This window comes from Solanum pennellii, chromosome 10, assembly GCF_001406875.1.
Source record: "Solanum pennellii chromosome 10, SPENNV200".
Taxonomy (NCBI): Eukaryota; Viridiplantae; Streptophyta; class Magnoliopsida; order Solanales; family Solanaceae; genus Solanum; species Solanum pennellii.
Genome location: NC_028646.1, coordinates 67,054,564 through 67,072,162, shown reverse-complemented (window position 1 = coordinate 67,072,162; position 17,599 = coordinate 67,054,564). Strand labels below are relative to the sequence as shown.

At 30.1% G+C, this 17,599-nt stretch overlaps 1 protein-coding gene across 1 annotated transcript; it reads right to left on the bottom strand.

The window, feature by feature from the left end:
• Positions 1-8,624: 8,624 nt before the first annotated feature.
• On the bottom strand, positions 8,625-9,724 carry LOC107001841 (proline-rich protein 4-like). The gene is made up of 2 exons (XM_015199800.2): positions 9,507-9,724; positions 8,625-9,274 (listed from the first exon to the last, which is right to left on the bottom strand). Exons 1-2 carry the CDS (start codon positions 9,667-9,669, stop codon positions 8,748-8,750), a joined length of 690 nt encoding a protein of 229 aa, XP_015055286.1. The 5' UTR covers positions 9,670-9,724; the 3' UTR covers positions 8,625-8,747.
• Positions 9,725-17,599: the final 7,875 nt, after the last annotated feature.

Sequence of the window (17,599 nt, the reverse complement as noted above, 5' to 3'; positions counted from 1 at the left end):
CTACTTATCCAGATGCAATTAATTCTTGCTTGTAAAGTACACATACTTGTCCGTTTCTTTGTCTTCGAGTCATTTCCCCATTCATGCGGGGGATTGTTGGATTTTAAAAAAGGTGTGAATGGAAAACGAAGAGTTGCAACTTTTATGAAGAGTTGTGACTTTTATGAAATGTTGCGACTTTGATGAAAAGTTGTGACTTTTATGAAAAGTTGCAATTTTTTTATGAAAAGTTGTGACTCTTATGAAAAGTTGTGACTTTTATGAAGGGTGATGACCATTCTGAAAGATTGTGACTTTTCCAAAGGTTTGTGACCTTTCCGGTAAGGCACAATAAGAACCTTTTCGCACCATCCTTTGTTTTCTATAAATTGAGGGATTTCCTCTCATTTTAATAAAGAATTCATGGACTTCTTCTTCAACTACTAAATCTAGTATTCTAAGTGTACTTTACTGCCGTTGAGTGGTTCGCTGACACCGGAGTTTTTGGTATCTATACTCTGGTGATTGAGATCATTTTTCCCTGGGAGGTCATATTCCAAATCAAACCTCGGATACTAGAGGGGAATAATTTCCTTAAGGGGACACTGTGAATTCAGTGGACTTGATCTTTTTCCTATTAAAAATTTTCCAGATTCTGGTACGTGTTTTACAAACTTTAGATTTGTGAATTAATTTCAGTTCTTCTATTCTTTTGTTCTTCACTGGTTCATTAAACTTGGTAACTTCGTGTTTCTGCAAAGTTTGTTGGAATCAGTAAGATTCTTTAGATGCATATTAACAACAATTTTTCTTTAAGAAAAATATTTCATATATTTTTTTTTTAAATCTATTTCTGATTCTAGTTTCGCTACTAGTTTTAATTTTCTAGTTGTGAAAATGTTCTTAAACTTTGTTTTATTACAAAGATGTTCAAAGTTTTGTTCTAAGTATGTTTGGAATACAAGATGAACAACAATCTTAAGGAAATTATTTACTGTTAGTATTTTTGTATTCTACTGATTGAGAGAATCTGATCATGGAAGTAGAAGATAAATGCATTACTTCTCCATGATTCGTTGCTTTGTTTAGCAACGTCGAAGTGAGAATGTAAACAGAAAATTTTTATTGTATTCTGTTTAAAGATTATCAAGTAACCTTCTTATTAAATTATCAAAGGAGGAAATAGTTTCTAAGAGTTATCATCTTTGATTTTTTTTATTTTTTTTTATCATGTGTCCATATGTTGTGGAATGAATTTTACTTCGCAAATATTGTTTCTTTTAAAATTCTTTAGTTTGCAAAAATGAGAGATGCATATTTTTGTTTGATAAAATAGTATGTCACAATGTTATAGTTGGAAGACTATTTGATAAGAAAAACATTTCTATGTGATAATGAATATGTGTTATTCTGTTTGGAGGAGAAATTTTTTTTTTGTAGTTTTGTACTCCGTGAGAAATGTTAGTGTGTCTGATTTTTGTAGACTAATAACTTTTGTGGTTTTATACTCTGGATAAATTGGACTATGCAATTGGTTTGAAGAATATGAAAACTTCACATAATAAGTCAATGTTGTACTTTTGATTTTCTATAAACTTCAATGTATTATAGAAATAAATTGTACAATTTTTTTTGTCCTTATTGTTGGTATTTAAAATACTAAGTGGTATGTCTATTTATGATAGAGGAAAAATACCAGTGATTAGAATTTGTGATTTTATATATCTATGGAAAGAACTTTGACATTGTGTAAACATTGCCAAAGAGAATTGCAGCACTATAATTCTTTCGTAGAATAATGTTTCCAACATTAAAATTTATAGAAAAACTACTTTCAAATACTTGAAAAATATTTTTGAGATCACATTTGAAATGTGGGGGTTATTTGCTTATGATTAGACTTGGTGTCTAATTTAACTTTGGAGCAAATGATATGAAATTTAATGATATTTTTGTATTATGTTATACCCACAAAATTCTTGTAATATATTTGGTATTGTGGTTGTTGAGTTTCTCTATTACTAGTATATAGTGTGACTAGTATGAAACATCCAAATTATATATATACTTGTTCAAAATAATTGTGTTCTTTTATAAAAAAAAAATCACTTAAAATGTTGTGATTTTTCATGAAAAGATATGTCTATTATAATAAAAGTATTTGCATAGACATGAATATTGGTGAATAGTCATTTGTTATGTTTTTGTAAAAATAACAGTTGGACTATATTGTCTTTATTGAACCCGATGAAACTTTGTTCATAGGTAGTTCTATAACAATCACATTGAAAGTTATGGAAATGTCCTTCTGAAAAGGATATTTGACAATCTAAACAATGTTTGTATCACACAAAATTGTAAGAAATAGGAACAAAATATTAGTGAGGAAAAAGCTACCTCGCGAAGAGCTTTTCAAACTCAATGTTTTTATTTTTTCTTACTTGCTTGAGTCAATGTTTGTGACATTAACACTTGGGGCATGTCAATTACAAAACCTTGTAAGAAAAACTGATCAACTTAGAAGTTTTGCCTAACTTTGTGTGCAATAAATAAAAATGTCAAGTTTTTGTGGATTCTAAGTATGTTGAGCATTCTTATAAATCTGTTGAAAGGAATTCTAATCCCTTAGAATTGATTTACACTGACAATTATGATATGAAGTTAACACCATCTCATGGTGGGAAAAAGTATCTATTACTTTTATTGAGAATTGCATTAGAAATGACTATGTCTATTTGCTAAATGGTAAGCATGAAGCAATAGAAATGTCTAGACAATGTAATATCGAAGTTGAAAATCAGTGTGAAAAAATATATAAGAAGTGATAAGAATGGAGAGTATAAATCTCATTGTGCAAAAATATGTTTGGAAAGTGAAATATCAAACTACTGCCATATTCACCTTAATCTAATGAAAAACCGAACGTTGAAAGAAATGATGGATGCATTATTTATAAGTTCGGGTTTACACAAAACTTGAACTATCCTTACTGCAAAAGGGATCATCAAAAAGTTTTATCCTTTTAGAAAGAAAGCGATTTTGTTTGATCATGTTTGATCAGAATACAATCTTTTCCATATGAGAAATGGAAAGAAAGGAAATCCAACTTGAAATATTTCAAAGTGTGGGGTTATCTAGTCAAAGTCCAAGATCCTATTCCTAAAAGAATGAAAATAGGACCTATGACTGTGGACTGTAAAATTAGACTTGAGTAGTCTAGAGAAGGGTATCTAGTCAAAGTCCAAGATCCTATTCCTAAAAGAATGAAAATAGGACCTATGACTGTGGACTGTAAAATTAGACTTGAGTAGTCTAGAGAAGGGTATCTAGTCAAAGTCCAAGATCCTATTCCTAAAAGAATGAAAATAGGACCTATGACTGTGGACTGTAAAATTAGACTTGAGTAGTCTAGAGAAGGGTATCTAGTCAAAGTCCAAGATCCTATTCCTAAAAGAATGAAAATAGGACCTATGACTGTGGACTGTAAAATTAGACTTGAGTAGTCTAGAGAAGGGTATCTAGTCAAAGTCCAAGATCCTATTCCTAAAAGAATGAAAATAGGACCTATGACTGTGGACTGTAAAATTAGACTTGAGTAGTCTAGAGAAGGGTATCTAGTCAAAGTCCAAGATCCTATTCCTAAAAGAATGAAAATAGGACCTATGACTGTGGACTGTAAAATTAGACTTGAGTAGTCTAGAGAAGGGTATCTAGTCAAAGTCCAAGATCCTATTCCTAAAAGAATGAAAATAGGACCTATGACTGTGGACTGTAAAATTAGACTTGAGTAGTCTAGAGAAGGGTATCTAGTCAAAGTCCAAGATCCTATTCCTAAAAGAATGAAAATAGGACCTATGACTGTGGACTGTAAAATTAGACTTGAGTAGTCTAGAGAAGGGTATCTAGTCAAAGTCCAAGATCCTATTCCTAAAAGAATGAAAATAGGACCTATGACTGTGGACTGTAAAATTAGACTTGAGTAGTCTAGAGAAGGGTATCTAGTCAAAGTCCAAGATCCTATTCCTAAAAGAATGAAAATAGGACCTATGACTGTGGACTGTAAAATTAGACTTGAGTAGTCTAGAGAAGGGTATCTAGTCAAAGTCCAAGATCCTATTCCTAAAAGAATGAAAATAGGACCTATGACTGTGGACTGTAAAATTAGACTTGAGTAGTCTAGAGAAGGGTATCTAGTCAAAGTCCAAGATCCTATTCCTAAAAGAATGAAAATAGGACCTATGACTGTGGACTGTAAAATTAGACTTGAGTAGTCTAGAGAAGGGTATCTAGTCAAAGTCCAAGATCCTATTCCTAAAAGAATGAAAATAGGACCTATGACTGTGGACTGTAAAATTAGACTTGAGTAGTCTAGAGAAGGGTATCTAGTCAAAGTCCAAGATCCTATTCCTAAAAGAATGAAAATAGGACCTATGACTGTGGACTGTAAAATTAGACTTGAGTAGTCTAGAGAAGGGTATCTAGTCAAAGTCCAAGATCCTATTCCTAAAAGAATGAAAATAGGACCTATGACTGTGGACTGTAAAATTAGACTTGAGTAGTCTAGAGAAGGGTATCTAGTCAAAGTCCAAGATCCTATTCCTAAAAGAATGAAAATAGGACCTATGACTGTGGACTGTAAAATTAGACTTGAGTAGTCTAGAGAAGGGTATCTAGTCAAAGTCCAAGATCCTATTCCTAAAAGAATGAAAATAGGACCTATGACTGTGGACTGTAAAATTAGACTTGAGTAGTCTAGAGAAGGGTATCTAGTCAAAGTCCAAGATCCTATTCCTAAAAGAATGAAAATAGGACCTATGACTGTGGACTGTAAAATTAGACTTGAGTAGTCTAGAGAAGGGTATCTAGTCAAAGTCCAAGATCCTATTCCTAAAAGAATGAAAATAGGACCTATGACTGTGGACTGTAAAATTAGACTTGAGTAGTCTAGAGAAGGGTATCTAGTCAAAGTCCAAGATCCTATTCCTAAAAGAATGAAAATAGGACCTATGACTGTGGACTGTAAAATTAGACTTGAGTAGTCTAGAGAAGGGTATCTAGTCAAAGTCCAAGATCCTATTCCTAAAAGAATTAAAATAGGACCTATGACTGTGGACTGTAAAATTAGACTTGAGTAGTCTAGAGAAGGGTATCTAGTCAAAGTCCAAGATCCTATTCCTAAAAGAATTAATATGACTGTGGACTGTAAAATTAGACTTGAGTAGTCTAGAAAAGGGTCTAAAAGGCCTAGGAAATGAAAAGGATAATGTACTTAATAAAGAGATTCAGAGGCTTAGTAAAATGTTAAAGGACATTTACTTCCTTCGAATATGATTTTGTAACATTTTCTGTGTCTTCTGTAGACTCATCCTTTGGAAAGATGGTGTCAATAAACAATATTGAAAGTTAATTGATCTTCTTCAAGAAAATAAACCTTTGGGTTCAAAATGAATCTTTAGAAGGAAAAATAACAGTTGATGGAACTGTTGAAAAATATAAAGCAAGACTTTGTGTCAAAGACTTTAGAAAAAAAATAAGATTTTGATCTTGTCGATATATATACTCGTTAGTAATTAGAATTACATCCATTCGGATGCAAAAATTATTACTGTGGTATATGACCTCCAAATTCATCAAATGAATGTGAAAAGAACTTTCTTAAATGTAGAATTGGAGAAAGAAATTTACATGGAACAACCCGAGGGTTTTGTGGTATCTGGTAAATAAAAGAAAGTATGTGAACTTGTTAAGTCACATTATGGAAGCACCAAAACAATGACATAATTCAATCAAACCATGTCGGCAAATGGATTGAAGAATGATGGAAGTGATAAATGTGTTCACATTAAAATCATAAGGTCATTGTTTGTTTGTATATTGGTGATATGTTGATCATCAATAGAGACACTAATGACATAAATGCTACTAAACGTATGCGCTATAAAGCAAGTGGAATGGAAATTATTGGAGTTGCTAATGCGATCTTAGGTATAAGAATTCGTAGAACTCCATAATGTTTAGCATTTTCAGGCCTCATTGTATTGAAAAGGTACTTAACTAGTTCAAATATTTGGATGTCAATATTGTCAAGTGTCCAATAAATGTGAGCTTTGCATTTCAAAAGAGTGAAAACAAAAGTGACTCACGATTGGATTGTGCTAGATTTTTGGGAAGCATGATGTATATCATATAGTGTGTGCGATCAGATATAACATTTGTTATTTTAAAATGAGTCCGTTCACAAGTGATCCGAAATAAATTTATTAGATGACAATAAATAGAGTTTTGGAGTATTTAAAATAATACTTAAAACTATGTCTTGCATTATAACAATATCCAACAATATTGAAAGATATAGTGATGCAAATTGAATCATCGGAAGAATGAAGTAAAATTCACGAGTGGATATGTATTTACTATTGGTAGAGGAGCAGTCTCTTAGAAATATTTCAAAAGAGACATGTATCGCTAGCTCTACAATGATCTTTGAGCTAGGTGCTCTAGATAAGGTCGGTGAATAAGTTAAAAGACTCCGGAATTTCTTGATAGATATTCTATTTTGGCCCAAACCATTGGCATTAGTATGCATACACTTTCACAGTCAAGATGCAATAGGTAGGGCATGGAGCATGACGTATAACGGAAAGTCTCGTCATATACGACATAGACATGATATTGTTAGAAAACTACTCTTTAGTGAAATTATCAGAATTGACTATGTAAAGTCAAAGGATAATGTGTCGGATCCACTTATAAAAAGGCCTAACTAGAGAGAAAGTTAAAAGATCATCTAAGGGAATGAATTTACGGCTTAGGACAAGTCATCATGGCGGTAACTCTATCTAGCAGACTGGAGATCCCAAGAGCTAGATTCAAGGAGAAAAATAAAGTTGTGAATGACGGTTCGGCATTGTCAATAAACTCAATCCATTCTCATGATGAAGACAATGCTCAGGGACAATGATACAACATTAAGGCTTATTAATGAGTTAATAAAGCTTAATGGTTTTAATGATTTGCTAAGTTTGGCAGAGTTGACCAAATAGTGTATCTACGCGATAACACGGTTAGAAATCACCTATGTGAGTGTGAAGTATAAGTCGCTTCAAAGAAGATGATTGTCAAAAGCCCATCTCTCTATACACTCATGAAACCAGGAGGTGTTCATGGCTAAAACGAACACAACCGTAAGAACCATAAATGGTAAAGGGTTAATTGTGTGACATATGGTTGTCTAGGTATACACCAAAGTTCGACGGTTCAAAGATATCGCATCTACCGATTGACCGAGTATATCCGACATATGTTCACTACGGAAAGTCCAAGGGGAAACCTACTTATCCAGATGCAATTAATTCTTGCTTGTAAAGTACACATACTTGTCCGTTTCTTTGTCTTCGAGTCATTTCCCCATTCATGCGGGGGATTGTTGGATTTTAAAAAAGGTGTGAATGGAAAACGAAGAGTTGCAACTTTTATGAAGAGTTGTGACTTTTATGAAATGTTGCGACTTTGATGAAAAGTTGTGACTTTTATGAAAAGTTGCAATTTTTTTATGAAAAGTTGTGACTCTTATGAAAAGTTGTGACTTTTATGAAGGGTGATGACCATTCTGAAAGATTGTGACTTTTCCAAAGGTTTGTGACCTTTCCGGTAAGGCACAATAAGAACCTTTTCGCACCTTCCTTTGTTTTCTATAAATTGAGGGATTTCCTCTCATTTTAATAAAGAATTCATGGACTTCTTCTTCAACTACTAAATCTAGTATTCTAAGTGTACTTTACTGCCGTTGAGTGGTTCACTGACACCGGAGTTTTTGGTATCTATACTCTGGTGATTGAGATCATTTTTCCCTGGGAGGTCATATTCCAAATCAAACCTCGGATACTAGAGGGGAATAATTTCCTTAAGGGGACACTGTGAATTCAGTGGGCTTGATCTTTTTCCTATTAAAAATTTTCCAGATTCTGGTACGTGTTTTACAAACTTTAGATTTGTGAATTAATTTCAGTTCTTCTATTCTTTTGTTCTTCACTGGTTCATTAAACTTGGTAACTTCGTGTTTCTGCAAAGTTTGTTGGAATCAGTAAGATTCTTTAGACACATATTAAAAACAATTCTTCTTTAAGAAAAATATTTCATATATTTTTTTAAAAAAATTTGTTTCTGATTTTAGTTTCGCTACTAGTTTTAATTTTCTAGTTGTGAAAATGTTCTTAAACTTTGTTTTATTACAAAGATGTTCAAAGTTTTGTTCTAAATATGTTTGGAATACAAGATGAACAACAGCCATGTGGGATGACGTTTCCAATATGATTTTATACATACCCAAGACTTGAACCCAAAACCTCTAATTATGGGTGAAGTAGTTTCACCACAACACCACAACCCATATACCGGTTACTTATGAATGTTAATAATCTGTATGAACAGACAACTAGATAAGTAACACATTTCTATTAATTCACCACTCCATTAACTATGTCAATCCTTCTCTTTTTTTAACCATTTGCCTTTATCTTTCATGGTTTGACATTCTCAAGCACCATCATCCTTCACTTATACTATTTCATACAGTAGAAAGTTTGACATTGATTTCAGTACATATGCAATAGTAAATGTGGACTTGTTACTTTCAACTCGAACTATATATGTAAATAGAAGTTTTATTAAACGATTTTAAAACACGCACATACATTAAAAGGCACACCAACTAATTTCAAATCTTGAATCCGCCTATATGTCTGTGTATTATTCTTTTTAAAGCCCTCCTATGGCTGAGTAAGAGAAGGTGGGAACAATGGTTTTTGAAAGATTGGTATCTCAGGGAATGATTTTTTCAACATTGGTGGGATTAAAGGTAGAGGTGGCTTAGTGTAGGTTGGAATTGGAGGTAGAGGTGGTTTTTTGAGGATTGGAATTGGAGGTATAAGTGGATTTTTGAATAAGGGAAAAGGTGGAATTTTTGGAAATGGTGGACACTTGAAGAATGGCCAAAGGAAAGCAGAGGTGCATAAGGTTGTTGAGAATTTTAGATTTTCAAGTGGTTTCAATGTCTGTTTATCATTGTTTTCTGAATTAGTGAATACAATTTTTGAGGCTTCTATGCCATTGTGTGTTGGACATGGTGTAGCTGATGCACTATGGAGTTTTGCAAAACAATCTTCTCTCAATTTCCCATCTTTCACCATCTCTTTAGGAAGTAACACCACGAATTTTCCGTCTTTGTCTAGTTTTCCCTCTCCTCTTGTATTTTTCTCTCCATTTGCATTCCTGCAAGTGATGGTAACACCAAGCCCTGAAAGAAAGAATCGTTATAGTCAGAGTAAGATTTAGGATTTCAAACGAAGAATACAGAGTTTTACAACCCTCAAACTAGTGGTACCAGTACTGTAAAAGCAGTCAGGTGCACAAAGCTCCACTATGCACAGAGTTCAAGAAATGTCTAGACCACATTAGGTCTATTGTATGCAAATTTTTTCTTTTACATTTTTGCATGAGATTGTTTTTTGATTTTAATGATTACGTACCTAAAAAAGCATGAATGGTGTCTATGTTACTCTCTTTGCAATCAGCGCATTCCCCAAATCCAACAACCTGAACTGTCTTATCATCAGCATAGCAGAAGCTCACTGCAAATAATAACAAAGAAACAGAGGAGACTCTGCCAAAAAGGGACTCATGAAGCCCCATTGGAATCACTATGCTAAGGCAAATGAGCTCTTTTGCCAAAAATGTTAAAGGAAAAATTGATGTGTTGACTATGTTTGATTGAGATGCTAAAGGGTGTATTTATAGTACAAAAATGATAACATTTTTTATTAGTTACACTTACAACCAACGCATAGTTAAGCACATTCACATGAAATTTTGACTTATGGAATGTTTAGAAGAGGTTTGTAGCTAGCAAAAGTTCAGAAAAAAATTACTAATGTGGGTTAGTTGTTAGATCAAAAGTCATTAACTTCATTCAATGAAGTATCATCCAACTACAAACCTCGTTTGTTTTCTATTTCTAAACCTACTTAGCGGTTCTCATTTATGTAAATATTGCTAAAATTCAGAGTAGTTACATGTGAACTTTTGACTAATATTAGTTAAATTTTCATTTGGGATGTTTAACAAACACTTTAAAATCAATTGTATTTATAAATAAATTGACATAGATGATTTAGTTTGATCTTTTCTCAAATAAAAACCGATCCAAATCGAACCATATTTGATACTCTTTCTACTACTGTGCCTGATTTGCTTCTTTTTTGTGTGTGGAAGTACTTCATTTGTCACAATTTAATTATCTTACTTTAGTTTGTTTCTAAACTAATATCTCTTTTTTTTATTTAACTAGTTCTAGAAACGTGCCTTGCACGTTTGACCTCTGTTACTGTTATAATTTATTTAGGCCGAAGATATAACATTGCTCAACATTGTCTGACGTACTCCTATATGTTTTTTTGTGCATATAGAATAAATTTTTTTAGTGTTTACTTTCTGTTTAGAACTTAAATATCAATAATATTTTTGGTCAATGATGAGCAACTTGTAAGGCTAGAACTAAGTCCAAAGGCTGAAATTTCTTGGGACATAAATACTTTAACTATCATTAAAAATAATAAAATGAATGAAGGACACAAACCAATAATAAAAATAGTGACCAATAAAAAAATATTACAAGAACTATTAGATTATGTGTTTCTCCAACAACTATGAAAATAAAAAATGAACGAAGGCACAAATCAATAAGAAAAATAATGACCAATAAAAAGATACTCCTTACAGAAGAACTATTAGATGATGAAACACAAAGTGTGGTGGATTAATATTTTTTATCCAATTTATAAAGGGAGAAATTAAGTACATGAAAGGTTTGTGCATGAATGTGTTTAATGGTAGAAGCTAAAAAATTTTAACAATCAAATTTGTTAAGAAATGGAAAATGATAAGTTGTAACATCTAATCATGTATTTGGTCTAGTTTAATTGTCATTATTAATTTAATTTTAAAATTAATAAAATATTTTTTAATTTAAAAAATTGGTGAAGGAAATTTTCGTAATCTAACTTTGAACTTAAAATCTTGCCACTTATAATAATACTAGTTTCTAATAACGTGCGTTGCACGTTTGTTCCTTACTATTATTATAATTTATTTATTTATTTAAAAGTGAGTAATAAGATGGAAAATGTTGAAATTAACAATATTATGTTTCCTATTTTTTTTGTTTTCATTAAAAATAATCATAAAATAGAATGGTGCATTTGGTATCAAACAAGAAATATGTGAAACTAATTAAGAGAATATAGTCTCTAAGGATATGAATATGTCGATGAATTTCTTATTGAAAAATAATAATAAATGTATATAATGTCTTTAATGAAATAACAAAGGCACGAGATAAATTTATTAGAAACATAAATCTACATATTCTACATATTACAAAAAAGATCCTAAAATATGTAGCAAACAAATGACTTATTCTTCTATAAAGATCGTAAACATCAAAGTTTAATGTTAATACGATAAGATTGCCTTGAAAATGCAGTTACTTGTGATATGTCCACGAGTCTACGTATAAGTATATTTTATTGTATTCATATAAAATAATAGTAAAAATAATAGTGTCTTTTTTATTTTAAATTTAATTTTTAATAAACAGAAAATAAATTAATAAAATAAGTAAAAAAGACGAACCAATAATAACATTATAAACATGTTTATGATGAGTATGTATAATTTGAAGGAAAAAAACTACAAATTCAAACTCAAGAGAAAATAATAATGGTTTGGAATAAAATAGCTAGGACATAGGAAGATTAAAATGTGTTCTCTAACTAAAATCTTCATCTTCATGAATAATTAACATGAAAATAAAGGATCCACCAAAAATTAAATAGGAGAAGGAAAGAGACTTATAAGAGAAATGATGAATTATAAAATCTAAAAACCTATATGTGAAAATAAGAGAACAAGAATATTGCATAAAAAAAATTATAGCTACGAAAAATATCATGTGTGTTTTTTAAAGATAAAATCTATTTTATTGTTACATGTATCATATTTATTGTTGAAATATCACCTTTCCAAAAATGAAAAACAAGCTAAGGAAAAATAAAGAAAAAAGAGGGAAATGAACAAATAAAGATTAATAGAGAAAAGAGAAAAATACCAGTGAATATCCTGATTGAAACTGCATTATATAAATCCTCGGATCAATCTATTTACCTTGAATTCCAAGAACACTGCAAATTGGATCATAAATTAATCTAAAAAGAGCCATGTTCTATGATAAAAGGGGGGAAAACAGTGTTAGAAGAAAACAATGAAGAAATAGTGTTAGAAGTTTGAAACGTTCCTGTTTCAAAAAAGAACAAATTAATCTTCAATGCCAAGTAAAATCCCAAAATCTCTAGTAAAGAAAATTTATTTTTATACTACAAACAAATTAATGGCATTTTAAACATATAAAGAAATATGAGGATCAACCTATTATAGATCAACTACAAGTTTTCATGTCCTTAAGAGACAATTTATAAAACACAAACAAAAGTAAATTGAAGGGCAGTGGATGAAGGAGTCTTCAGTTTCTTAACTTAAATGGTGTTTCTATCTTCCATGCCTTTTGAAATGTGTATGAAGATGAAATGTTTCAAGTACTTAAAGATGAAATATAGTTTCTTACTTGGATGCTTAACAATGCTATTACTTAAAAAAGAACCTGAAAAAAGTCATTATTCACTTGGATGCTTAACTATTCTATTACTTCAAAAGGATTTATTACTTTCAATTGACTTTTCACTTACCATATTCATGGTGATTAATATGTAAGTTTCACGCAGTGTTTTTTCAATTATCCTAATTATTGTAATTGAAATGTGAATTTATTTTTAGATAATTAAAATATTATGCTTTTTTTCTATATAATAATAATGTTCAAGGACAAATTGGTAATTCAACTTTAAGCTAAAGGGCTTCCCACTTATAATAATACTAGTTTCTGATAACATGTGTTGCACATTTGTCCCTTACTACTATTATAATTTGTTTATTTATTTAAAAGTGAGTTATAAGATAGAAAATGTTGAAATTAACAATATTAAGTTTCCTATTTCTTTTATTCATTAAAAAATCATAAAATAGAATTGTTCATTTGGTATCAAACAAGAAATATGTGAAACTAATTAAGAGAATATAGTCTCTAAGGGTATGAATATGTCGATGAATTCCTGATTGAAAAATAATATAAATGTATATAATGTCTTTAATGAAGTAACAAAGGCGGCACAAGATAAATTTATCAAAAATATAAATCTACATATTCGACGTATTACAACAAAAAGATCCTAAAATGTGTATCAAACAAATGACTTATTATTCTATAAAGCACGTAAACATCGAAGTTTAACGTTAATACGATAAGAATGCAATTATTTGTGATAAGTCCACGGGTCTACCTATGAGTATATTTTTTTGTATTCATATAAAATAATAGTAAAAATAATTAGTCCCTTTTTTATTTCAAATTTAATTTTTAATAAACAGAAATAAATTAATAAAATAAGGAAAAAAGACGAACCACTAATAAATTATAACCACGTTGGTGATGAGTATGTATAAATTGAAGGGAAAAAACTACAAATTCAAACTCAAGAGAAAATAATAAAGGTTTGGAATAAAATATCTAAGACATATGAAGATTAAAATGTGTTCTCTAACTAAAATCTTCATCTTCATGAATAATTAACACGGAAATAAAGAATTCCCAAAAATTAAATAGGAGAAGGAAAGAGACTTATAAGAGAAATGATGAATTATAAAATCTAAAAGCCTATATGTGAAAATAAGAGAACAAAAATATTGCATAAAAAGTTATAGCTACAAAAAAAACCATGTGTGATTTTCAAAGATAAAATCTATTTTATTGTTACCTGTATCATATTTATTGTGGAAATTTCATCTTTTCAAAAATGAAAAACAAACTAAGAAAAAATATAGTGAAAAGGGGAAAATGAGCAAATAAGAATTAATAGAGAAAAGGGAAAAAAACACCAGTGAATATCATGATTGAAGTTGCATTATAAAAATCCTCGGATCAATATGTTTACCTTGAATTCCAAAAGCACTGCGAATTGAATCATAAACTAATCTAAAAAGAGGCATGTTCTACAATTAAGGGGTGGGGGGTGCGGGAGGGAAACAGTGTTAGAAGAAAACAATAAAGAAATAGTGTGAGAAGTTTGAAACCTTACTGTTTCAAAATAGAACAAATTAATCTTCAATGTCAATCTCTAGAAAAGAAATTATACTACAAACAAATTAATGGTATTTTTAACATATAAAGAAATATGAGGATCAACCTATTATAGATCAACTATAAATTTTCATGTCGTTAAGAGACACAACTTATCAAACACAATCAAAAGTAAATTGAAGGGCAGGGGATGTAGGAGTCTTCAGTTTCTTAACTTAAATGGTGTTCCTATCTTCCATGTCTTTTGAAATGTCTATGAAGATGAAATGATTTAAGTACTTAAAGATGAAACATAGTTTCTTACTTGGATGCTTAACAATACTATTACTTCAAAAAGAACCTGAAAAAAGTCATTATTCACTTGGATGCTTAACAATACTATTACTTTCAAAAGATTTATTACTTTCAATTGGCTTTTCACTTACCTTATTCATGGTGATTTAAATGTAAGTTTCACACAGTCTTTTCAATTAGGGAAACTTTCAGAAATAGCCACTATTATTAAAGTTATTATTCAATTTAGCTAAACTTTCATAATTACAAATCGTAGCAAGTAGTTATAACTGTAATCGCTTAATATCGGAGGGTATAAAATACCTTTCATACCCGTTATATCTTCCTTCTGCAACAGAATTAAGTACCTTCGATCCATAATCGCCGTCGGCAACTCGCTTTTCTTCTGAGATCGTCGTGTCGCGACTACAATTCAAGAACAAATTAATCTATTTCTTGGTTGATTATACAATAGGTACAAAATACAATGTATTTTCATCTCTATTCTGTTTGATGCTTTGAGATTTGGTTAAATCGATTGATATTTAGGTCGAAGAAACTGCTTCAATTGTATAAATTGTTTAATCGAAATTGATAATCAAAGTTTTGGTTGAATGTATTTTCAATTTTTCCTATGGATTTATTTGGTATAAAGTGATTTTAATTTGTAAAATTGTACAAATTAATTTTAGTTAAATTGTGATTTGAACATGTATAATTCTTTGATATTTGTAGTTTATGTGTAGTTAGTAACTGTATAAGTTAGTCTTCGTATAAATATAGACTTTTATATCCGCAACTTTATAACTGAACTATTTCAGTGATTAATTGTATAAAGTTAATTATTGTATAATTTAATTTGTATAAAGTGATTTAGATTTGTTAAAATTAATTTTAGTTGAATTGCGATTTGAATATGTGTAGATCATTGATGCTTGTAGTTTATGTGGAGTTAGTGTCTGTATAAGTTATAGTTTGTATAAATGTAGAGTTTTATATCTGCAGTTGTATAATTGAGTTATTTCAGTGATTAATTGTAAAAAGTGTATCATTGTATAAATTAGTTTGTATAAAATGATTTTGATTTGTAAAATTGTATAAATTACTTTTAGTTGAATTGCAATTTGAATATGTATAATTCATTGATAGTTGCAGTTTATGTGGAGTTAGTGTCTGTATAAGTTAGTGTTTGTATAAATGTAGAATTTTATATTTGCAGTTATATAATTGAGCTATTTCAGTGATTAATTGTATGAAATAGTTGGAAGAATTGAACTGTGTTAATTATTGTATAAATTAGTTGTTATAAAGTGATTTTGATTTGTAAAATTGTATAAATTAGTGTATGTACAAATGGATTAATAACAACTGATTTGTGTTGATATTTAATTGTATACAGGAATGTCTTCCATAGCTATCTTGGTAATGCATTCTGAAAAATGGGATGATGCAAACTGTTATGTTGACTATGTTATTGAGGGAGTTGTTTTTAGAGAAAATGTCTACAAAAAAGACACAAATCTCTGCTTGATATTTGAGCAAAACAAGATGATGCACAAAATTGATTGAACACAACTTCGAGCAATGTGGAGCGTAATTGATTCATTTCCCCAATATTTGTATAGCATTGCATGTGCGGGGTGTAAAATGAATCTTTCTTGAGAATAAATTGTATTCCCTAATAAATAACGTAAATTTATTATACAATTCCAAATGTATAATTATACAACACATATAGCAAAAATAGTAACAAAAATATAGAACTATACAAATTGAATATCTATATACAAAGTTGGAGTTATACAAAGTGAATATCTATATACAAATACAGAGTTATACAAAGTAAATATCTTATACATATACGGAGTTATACAAAGTGAACAACTATAAATAAATATGGATACAACTATGAAACAAAAGAATTATACAATTTGAAAATAAATATAACACAAATTTCTTCTTTGAAGTCAAAACATCAACAAATTTGTCTTCTTCATGTTTATCCACTTTTTTGGTCTTTCCTTTTGATTTTGCAACATGCATGACTTCTTGCATCTTCAATGGGGTATTACCAGACTTCGACATAATATATATCTTGTTGATTAATTCGAGATTTAGCAATGGATCCTGAAATTTCTTCGAAATCTTGAGTTAAACCCAAAGAAAAAGATGAAAAATCATACAAAAACTGTTGATTCAATTGTACATCTCTAGTGATTCTCTTAGAAGGTGTTTCTTCTTCATCCATGATACTGGATGTATAAAACCAAAAAATTGAAAAGGAACAATTTTTTTTGCTGTATTATACAATAAAAAATAATGAAATAAGCATGAAATCGGCAAACACAATTACCTGGAAAATCTGAGAGAACAAATTGAGAGGCAAAGGTAGAAACTTTGAACGGGGGTTTAAAAAAAAGACACGCTTATCAAAACTGACAATCGTAATAATGACAAAAAGTAAATGACGAATGGTAAATAAAGCAAACAGTAGCTATTTGAAGTAATTTATTGATACAAGTTTGTTTTTCCATGTAATTTTCCCTTTCAATTATCCTAATTATTTGAAATGTGAATTTATTTTTCAGGTAATTAAAATATTATGCTTAATTTTTCATATAATAAAGTTCAAGGGCAAATTGGAAATTCAACTTTATGCTAAAGGACTTCCCACTTATGATAATACAAGTTCTAAAAACGTGCCTTGCACGTTTGACCTATGTTACGTTATAATTTATATAGGCCCAAGATATAAAATTGATCAACATTGTCTAATGTACTCCTATATGTTTTTTTTGTGCATATAAAATAAACTTTTTTTTGTGTTTACTCTCTATGTATTACATAAATATCAACAATTTTTTTGGGGAATGATGAGCAACTTGTAAGTCTAGAACTAAGCCCCAAGGCTGAAATTTCTTAGGACATAAGTACTCCAACAATCATTAAAAAAAAAATATGAATGAAGGGCACAAACCACTAAGAAAATAGTGACCAATAAAAAAATATCATAAGAGCTATTAGATTATGTGTTTCTCCAACAACCATGAAAATAAAAAATGAACGAAGGCACAAACCAATAAGAAAAATAGTGACAAATAA

What these genes read in the sequence shown, in the direction of transcription:
- LOC107001841 (XM_015199800.2), bottom strand. Translation starts at nt 9,669, where the DNA reads ATGGGGCTTCATGAGTCCCTTTTTGGCAGAGTCTCCTCTGTTTCTTTG. An exon ending in CACCATTCATGCTTTTTTAG is followed by an intron (nt 9,275 to 9,506) that starts GTACGTAATCAT and finishes TCTTTCTTTCAG; the next exon opens with GGCTTGGTGTTACCATCACT.